Below are 9675 nucleotides of genomic sequence, written 5' to 3'. Positions count from 1 at the left end.
CACTCCTTTTCTCTCTTTTCCGTCTTAGATGATACAATGTTCTACTAATCAGAGCTCCGTTTTGTCCACCGAGGCAACGCAGGCTTTTAGTTGCCAGAATATCTGGTGGTCTGGAAAATCGAATTTTAGCATTTAACACAACATTTATGTAAACGTATCCACACACGACCTTGACTGAGTTCTCTGCGATCTCATTAACAACAGACCTGTTGGCTTCTCGTCCTGTAGCTGGGTAGAGGACTGACACCACAATGTGCAACAAGCATGCAAGAGATTGTAAACCGATCAGATGATGCCTTACTAGAGCTGCACGCTTAATCACAGTAAAATCTTGATTTCAATCCGTGACTCTCTACAATCCTGTTCCAGAATGACAGTGATTCTAACATGTATTCATTAGCTGCTTCCAAACAGACACTCCTACTTTCTCAGCGCAGCTGTAAAACCATGAGACGTTGAGCAGGGGAAACAGGACAAAAAAGATACAAGAGGGAACTGAGAGAGCACAAGGTCAGGTGATGAGCTGACCCTCACGAGACGGCGGTGAAACCCGATAATATTCGGATTTTGCGTGAAGGAGCAGACTGATGCTGCACTGTGATGCGAATATCGCTTCCTGCCCCCTGTAGGTGGTGCTAGAGATCACACACTTCACATATATGATGATGCTGTAAATCACATGTTGACAATCAAGGATCACTTTGATGTAGATTAAATATTTCATACCTCAGGTTCCCTTCCTGTAACCACTAGGTGGTGCCAAGGCTTAATTTCTGCTTGTGGACGTCTACAGGACTCTTAATTGCATGTGTGAAGCTCAGAAATGATCTGACCGTATAGAGTCCAGGTACAAAAGAGTCCTCTTCTTATGGTAAAACATGAAAATTCACCGTCTGTTACTAGAGGGTAACACCACAGACTGATACAATGTCTTTAAACATCTCCGCACCTCAGTGATGACCGGCTGCTGCCGACCACATGACCATCAGTAACATGCGGGTTCAGTGGCAGTGTTCACACGCACACTAATATTCCACTGTCTCTCAGAACATGACAAAATAGTAAATTTGATGAGTTAGAGCAATATTTATATCTGCTGGATTTTCATAAGTAGGCCTTTTTTCCACACAAAACATTTAGTGATGAAGATTTTTGGGATATTATAGGATATTATTTGGATTAAGGACAATTTTTTTGGGGGGGGGTGTATTGAACGTGTTGTAATACGCACGTTGAGTCTGGGTTTATATAACAGATCAGACACTCAGAAACTAGCAGGACACGGTGTCTCGCTTGTTCATGCTGCGCTCGCTTAAGTAGCTTGCTAAAGAGCAGTAGAACTCTCATTTGACTTCCCCAAACACGTCCAAAGCCTTACGTTTGATTAAACATGGACACAACAAAGTAAGTAAATAGTAGAATAACATGCAACATTCTTTTTCTTTCTTTTCTTTTTTTTTTTCCTCTCATGAACTCAAAGTAGTAGAAGGAATGTTGGGAAGTGTACTCGTGTACAACCCTTTGAGCGGTTTGGAGGAAACAACAACAACAAACTTAAGTTTCCCCCTTAATCTTTCCGACAAGTAGCCAGAACTGTCAAGGCTCCGTGAGGGCAGGACTACCAGTGGAATACTCACTTCATTGGCCACGCTAACAGCTTTGTCAGAATATTGTCATTTTCAGTGTACAGGTAAATACTGGAACGATAGCAGGATATTAAGTTCACGTAAATGCACTCACAGTTCCATGCTGGAAGTTCATTCCAGGTCAGAGGACTGACAATCAGGATTCTTCTGTGGAATACATTTGTTAGGCCACCCTTAACAAAATGTTCATAGAAGAAGTTACAACAAATAGATGTTACAAAGGAGTTTCTTTTTTCTTCAAAATCTAAATGAGCTGTTAAACTATACAACCTGTGAAAAGAAATTGGGTTCAGAAATTCTTTTGAAGAGCCACCTGTCTCTTAGAACCACAAAAGAGGAAAAAACAGGGCTTGTTTCTATGTTTTTGTAAGCCTGAAGGCCGTTCTTTCACCTTTTTGTCCTCCTTTGTACCAGTATCACAAAAACAAGGAGCAAAGGTGAGAATTTATCAGCATTTCATATCAGGAAATCTTCTCTTACACCTGAATCAGGCTGAATGGTCTTCCAGTGAGTCTCGTTCCTTCCCAGAAACTCTGACCACGGACCACACACATGCCAGCTGACACATTCACACACACACACACACACACACACACACACACTACCCTGTCGTGGTGTACGCAGTCTTCAGTACCCAGAGCTAATAGGCTTATAATGATGTCGATCCATTACCAGGCGCTCCAGAGACCCTTCAATTGTTTTCCATTCATTTATTAACAGCAGCCTGGGAAGGTGGAGTAGAACTAGCAACAACTACAAGCATGCTCGCAGCACCAGGACGTGTGTGTGCGTACGTGCGTGCGTGTGTGTGTCTCCGTCCAATTGGAGCGTGTGTACGTTCCAGCATCCCCACCACAGAAAGTGTTTTGCCTCTCTTTCTCACACACACACACACACGCACACACACATTCCTCTGCTCTGGCTTCTTGGCTTTGAAGCGGTCCGTCTGCGTTTGATGTTCAACTTCAGTGTAATTCCTCTCCCTCGCCAACATATTAACCAGAAACCTGCTCAGGGAAGGAAAAAAATTCTGCTTGGTTTCTCCATAACCACCCGAGTGGTCGTCTGAGAGGGGAAGCGGTGATGAATTTGATGCTGAGAACAATCAAACATAGGTATGAGCTGAATCGATCACGCCGCACTCAAAGAGAGCAACAGAGGCCTGTTTTGCTTTTCACAAAGGAAGAGAAACAAGACCTCATGAATTCATTTAATGCACACAAATAAATTCCTTTAATCTCGCTGCCATTTCTTTCCCCCTCAGGAGGAGCTGTCTAGAAAGGGGAGAAGGAAGAGGAAATTCTATGCTGGGTTTTTTTCCCTCACATTGCACTTTTACACCCTCTATAATACTCAGCTAAGGGAATTGTCATGGAATTTTTAGGGGTTCAAAGGATTTCTCCCGCTCGTCCCTGTTTAGTTGCAGCTCTCTGATGGACGGAGGTTAATTTCTTTGTTTCCTGCGTACCTGCTGAACATGAAAGAACCCTCAGAGCCTCTCACCATCCGCTTCGTTTGATTACATCTTGTTTTTTAGAAATCACGTAGCATCCAATCCACAGCTGCCTCTCCATCCTCCACACCAGCACTTGTTCTCTTCTTCTCACTTCCCTCTCATCCTCTCTGTCCCTTTTTTTTTTTTTAAATCCAAAATTTAAAAAAAGAGAGTCACAGATGGTGTTTTGGAAAATATTGGTTTTGCTTCTTACAACTTTTTTTTAGTAACTTGTTTTGGCTAACAGTCGGGGAAAGAGAAGAGTTTTCTGCAGGTGTTTGAGTGACAGACCAGATGTGTAGTTGGCAGCGCTGGAGGAAATTTCATGACGACTGTGGCTGTGCTCACATGGAGAGTCTCTTCAATCTGATGGAACTCATTTGGATTCCAACTGTTAACGTGGTTGATTGTCCACGAGTGAACTTTGGGCGTTTTAACGCTCATTCATAGTGTTAGAATGAGGTCCTGACATCCCTAAAGTCAAAAATATTAAATTGAAATTTTTTTTTTTGATAACACTGCAGTGGAATTTATTGCTGTTGTAAGAAAATGTACATGGTATGACATCCCTTTCATTTTCTTTGTCATACACAAGCAGCTCAGTAGTTTGTTTTGTTGTCCTAGAACCATGACGTGAGCTTACAGCTTCTCTGTAGTTAGGAAACGTCGCCGCTTTGCCTCCCAGTGTAGACAAAAGGACACCGGAGAAAAGGGATTTTGATCATTTGTTTTTGTTTGTTTCAATTTTTGCAGTGATCCTCTTTAATATCCTGCTGGATGACAAAAGTTTTTAATGGAATCTGATGTCCATTCTCCTAGACATTAAGCTGGTGTGGACAAAAGGAATCCAGTGTCCTAAAAATGCACGATGGCGTGAAAAGGTATTGATCGATCAAACGCAGCTTAACAGGGTTTTCACAGTCTTGCAAATCCTGGAAAAGTTATGCAGATGGAAAACAGCTTTTCTTCTTACCTGGAGAAATGAATGAATCCAGGAAGTCTTTAGGAAGAAGTCATGGAAATGTACTTCACGTGTTCCTGTAAAGTGTCGTAGAAGTGGTTCGGTCATTGCCAATTAAAAGCTTTACTGGTTAATCACTTAAATGTAGAATAAGTATTACATTTTGACAAGGTTTTTTTAATATTTGTATTTCTCAGGCATACACAGAAATAATGCAGTCAAGTCCTGGAAATTTTGGTTAAAAAAAGAATAATGTGACTGCAGCAATTGAAATGTATGTTAATTATGTGATTGCAGAGGAATTGTTGGGTAATACACCATCTTTTTTGTTTACCCTTTAAAAGAAACAGAGTGGAGGGAAGTGGAGGCTCTCATTATTATGAATAAACCCCTCGTCTGTGTTTGAACGTGGCCATCATGCTGCCTGCTCCTGTCACTCTACCATGAAATATAAATGTCTTGCAGCATCTGTTGCATCATGTTTATGGACTCCAGAAGTGTTGACGTCTTCCCTCACCAGACTGAGTCCAGTAGATTAGGCTTCCCTACATGTGTGGATTCACTGGTGCTCTTCATTTCACTCCAGTGAGGAGAAAGGGCACAAGTCTGTACCACATAAACACAGCTCAGTGTTTACACGAGCCCATGAGTTATTACCCTGATACTGGTGGCCACATTAGAAATGGTTTTATATTGGAAAATGAAGATGAATTGGCTTAAAAGCTACACACTCATGTGTGTGAGTGAGTGCGTGCATGTGTGTGCGCGTGTGTGTGTGTGTGTGTGTGTGCGCGCGCATGCGTATCCATCACAAGCAGACACTCCTGCGGGGTCACCAGGGGTCAACGCCCTGCCCTGCAACCTCTCAGTCTGCTCCCACAGGGCTGAGCGCTGACAGTGGCCCAAGGCACTTCCACAGTGCATGGGCTTCCCCAGACACACACACACACACACACACACACACCTTAATGATTGCCAGCTGGAGCACTACCTGCAGTTGTAGCAGTGCTCTCGATTTACGCTGTGCAAACCACACATTTCATTTGTGTGTGTGTGTGTGTGTGTGTGTGTGTGTGTGTGTGTGTGTGTGTTGCCCCCTCAGGTTACAGCAGCGGCCGCTTGTTCCCTGAGAGAAAGTACCATGGGCCTAAACCCAGAGGTGGACGGGACAATCATCAAGGTGCCGATTCCCAAGTGAGTTACACACACACACACACACACTCACACGCATACACACATCAGGTTATCCAGACCTTATGGTCAGATTTTTTTCATTTTTACAATAATATGATAACTTGTACCCATATTCTTGATACTAGTACTGCTATCAAGTATTCAAAGTTTCTCATACAAAATAAGAAAATGTTCATCAGATTTTACAGTAATCTTAGTTAAACTACACTTTTTGTATCTCAGCCCTTCAAATGTCAGGCTGTAACAGACGGAGCCCCCAGTGTTTGATCTGTGTGGAGGGTCAGTCTTGATCCGTCACTCATCTCATTTTTTATATATATATATATATATATATATAAGTTTTTTTGTTGTTTTTTTTTCTACATGCGCACAGCTGAGTCTGTGTGAATGACTGTGTGTGTGGGTGTTGGTGTGGGTGTGTGTGTGTGTGTGTGTGTGTGTGTGTGTGTGTGTGTGTGTGTGTGTGTGCGCACGGGTGGAGCAGCAGGTGTTAGTCTGGCAGAGGAGGGACACGAGAGAGCGGGAACACTTCCCCCTCCAATCAGTCTCGGCACGCTCCAAGTCTCCATTTGCATTTCCAAAGAGAAGGCTGCTCCTTGATTGGCTCTGGAATCAGTAATTAGGCCGTATTGTTTGCGCTAAATAGACGCTGCACTTGGATTGTTTGCAAATAATCCCCTGAGGCAAAAAAAACCCCAACAACTTAAAAAAGCTAATTAAGGAGAAAAAGGAGAGTGAAATGAGAAAGGAGGATTTTCTGAGTGATTATCAAATGTGAAGTGAATACAAAGTTGATGGGGTGTTTCAGCTCGGGTGTTGGACCCTGGGATGTGATTGTTGGTAGTTGGACTACAGTGATTAAACCACGTTGCGGCTACGTATTCCCGGGTGACGCCATTGTTTCTCCTCTCTTTTTCTACTTTTTGGTTTGTTTCTCTTTACTTCCCAACTGTTGAAATGCATGTTTCTGTTGACGAGGTGAGTTTCGTCAAATTTATCTTCTAGATGTCTGTTATCAAGCAGCAACCGCAGCACTGACAGCTTGTTAGTTTGTCTAGTTGACATTAGCTGAGCGAGGCTAACACAGAGTGCTTCACGGGGATGGGGTGCATGACTAGGCTCAGGGGTCGTGCTGGTTAAACTGATTTATCAATGTATTTCTTCATCATGATATTTTAGGCAATATTGTTACCACATTTGTGAAAGAAATATGACAATGCATCGTACTTGTAGACTTTCAATAATCATGGTCAGTATATAACAAGTTTGGGATTAGGTGAAAATATATTTCGATGACTGCAGGATTCAAAGTATTGCTTTTCCTCCAAAAACACGATTGTGACCGGTGATTATGCTGTAGTGGGATTTTCTTTCATCACCCCACTACTCGCTATCATCGTAAGCTATATGCAAAACCACAAGAATACGTAGTTCTAACTTGTGTACTCCTCTAGAGATTATGTATCATCTCTTGTCCGCCAGATAATACAGGACATTAACAACTCTCTTTCTCTTCTTTGTCTCTTTTCTCTTCTTCTACCGCAGAGTAACACGAGAACACAGAGAGAACCTGGTCAAAACGGCCAAACAGCTCAGCAACAAGGCCAAGGATTCGCTGAGGAGAGTTCGTTCCAACGCAGTCGCACAGGTCAGAAAGGCCAAGGAGGGACACTCGGAGGACACCATCCGACTAATAGAGAAACAGGTAGGAGTGAAGGACAGGAAGTCAACGTTTCTAAGTTCCCTGGTCAGACTGCAGATGCCCAAGGGTGCAGCTATTTCCCATTAGAAAATGACATTTGAAACATTATTATAATCTCATAAGGGTTTGTGGTGTTTAAGTTGTTGTGCCAGACCAAATCGGAGAGATTTTAGACAGTCGGGGTCCAAACCAATTTTGGAGGTGGTTTAAATTGTGATTCCAGTCGTATTTTTTACAGATGAATGTCAGTGTGGACCCTCGAATAGGTTTTGAATGTGTTTTGTATCACTGATCAGGAAGATCATCAAGCATGAGACCATATAGGGAAGCAGCAGTAGCTTGGTTCAGAGGCACGAGGACACATGTGGTGGACAGCACAGAGACAAATGCTGGCACTTAGGGTGGCGGCGTCTCAACAGGCCAGACCGGAAGGAACCTGCAGGAACAAGATCATGAGTGAGATAGCTCACTGGTGGCAGTGCCAAAGACAGCAGACATTGTTACTAAACCGAGTCCAGACACAACAAATCTGATCTCATCGCTTGCAAATAATACACCGGGAAAAAAACTTAATTTAAGAAAGAAAGCAGATTTTCCTGTCGTACCGACAAGGCAACAGCATTACTGCAACTCTGTAAATGATCAACTAGTGAACAGATGCTTGACAATAAAAATAGAGCCTTAAAAAAAAAAACCCTCATCATGTCTGTCCCACAGATACAGCAGATGGTCGACACCACAGCAGAGGACATCGACAAACAGCTTTCAGCCAAAACCAAGGAGCTGTTGGTCTGATGTGAGGATGTGTGATGTCCGCAGCAGCAGCCTGATGACAACAGACTGGATCATATTCACAATAATGTTTGAATCTCAGGTGGAAGAACAGGTCTGGTTCCTCCTGTGTTGGTTCCGTCTCCGACAGATTTGACTAGGATTTGGTTCCTGCCCTCATCACTGCAAAGAGCCGCTCCTCGCCGCTGACTGATATCTATATTTAACCTTCTATACATAAACAGAAACCGGCAGCATCACCTTCCTCTTTCTTTCTTACTCTTCCTGTCGTCAAACAAACAACATGAAGGACGAATGGAGTTTTAATGGGATTTGTGGGCCTCCTCCTAATCAAACCCCTTGCCACAAGGGCTGTCTGTTTATGTAAAACAAGCGCACCGGCCTGAGCGTAAACTAGCTTGCGGGTTTGTCTTGGTGGAGCGATTTTGTTCCAGATAACAGTAGCGTGTTGCCAGACATTTGTTTCGCATTGATTCAACGACTGTTAAAAATGTACTTTTGCGCCCCCGTGTAGGATTGATAATATGGTTCCTTTCATTTACACACAAGAACGCAGGGGAAAGAACATTATTGATGGACTCCATTAAAGCAAACACTGCTTTGCACCATCATCGTTCTCTCCCTTATTTTCTTTTCTTTTAGGTTTGAAGTCGCCCCCTCCTCCATTAGTCAGAGTGATAATGGACTTTTCCTGTGTTCAGACCTCCAGGCCCCGACTGCTGGCACCATTAGGAACACAGGCTTTTAATATTGTGTTCTTTTTGTCTTTAAATAGCTGCACTTTTAAAGACACAAGCAGGATGTGTAGTTGTTCAAACCGAATGGGAACCGTCCATCAACACACATGCATAAACACTCTCTCACACACACACACACGTCCACGTTGCTTTTCCTCTTGTGCCAGCTGAAGTTTTTCCTCTAACTAGCTTGTGGTTTATGTCTTTGGTTTTATCATGATTTGTTTAGATTTGCTTCCCACGTAGCGGACAAGTTTAAGTTGCCCACACACTTTTTTCTATCGCTTTGAACAAATGGAATGGGTTAGGACCACATGGGGGAAAAAAAACACTTCAGACACTTAGAACAGTGACATTAATCCACAATTATTATGTCAGAGAAACAGCAGGATTCTTAGAAAAAAATCTGAATACTGAGAATAAATTCAGACCTCGGAATTTAAACTAAAAATTAAAATACTTTTGGGGGGAGTTCATTGTAGAGAGAAAAATTCTCATGAATGATTATTACAGCTACTAGGAAAATCCTTACACAGTTTTCACTCCAGAAATGAGAAAAGAAGAACACACAAGCTCATTATTTACACCTGTTCAGGCGGAAAAGGTATTTGATAAATAATTAAAGTTATTTAACATTTATTAAAAACTTATTTCTAAGTTTGTAGAGAGTGTTTTTGGTTTTTTTTGACAGGTCAGTAAGAGATTTTTTTTCCTAAAAATCTTTTAAAGAAAAAAAAAATTGGCATGATGGAAAATAATGTTTCATGTGTTAGGTGGTAACAGGGAGCCCTGGTCCTCCTCTCTCTCTCTCGCTCTCGCTCTCGCTCTCTCCGTCTGTCTGTGTGCAGCTTTAATGGCCCAAACAGACCCGAGTCGTTGGATAAACAAGAGTTTAGCAGAGGAGTGGCTGCTGCGTCGGGGCAGAGCTGAGAGGAGAGGAGAGGGGAGAAGAGGAGGGGTGGCGAGGTGGAAATGGCAGGTTTTCCTGGTGATTCTGGGTCCATATGTCAGCAATTTAAGGGCATTGTGTACCTTGGCCTAAAACAGAGGCTTCATGATCGATGGAGGGGTGAAAATCTCCCAAGTCTCTGGCGCAGAACGCAGGCGAGAGCACGAGGAAATTGCTTTCAGCTGATAGCTTCATTTCG

The 9675-nt window shown here is 42.8% G+C and overlaps 1 protein-coding gene across 1 annotated transcript in view; it reads left to right on the top strand.

Moving 5' to 3' along the window:
• Positions 1-9238, top strand: part of mrrf (mitochondrial ribosome recycling factor) — a 20773-nt gene extending 11535 nt beyond the window's left edge. Inside the window, exons 5-7 of the mRNA XM_086187472.1 lie at positions 5205-5296; positions 6842-7001; positions 7716-9238. Coding sequence (XP_086043598.1) covers positions 5205-5296; positions 6842-7001; positions 7716-7793 — 330 coding nt within the window. The 3' untranslated portion in view covers positions 7794-9238. The remainder of the gene's footprint in view (positions 1-5204; positions 5297-6841; positions 7002-7715) is intronic.
• Positions 9239-9675: the final 437 nt, after the last annotated feature.

The sequence above is a fragment of the Aulostomus chinensis genome, chromosome 19 (genome assembly GCF_037954235.1).
Source record: "Aulostomus chinensis isolate RoL2024-O1b breed Wild chromosome 19, RoL_Achi_v1.0, whole genome shotgun sequence".
NCBI classification, from domain to species: domain Eukaryota; kingdom Metazoa; phylum Chordata; class Actinopteri; order Syngnathiformes; family Aulostomidae; genus Aulostomus; species Aulostomus chinensis.
Note: the sequence above shows the minus strand (reverse complement) of the source record. Positions and strands in the feature narration are given on the sequence as shown.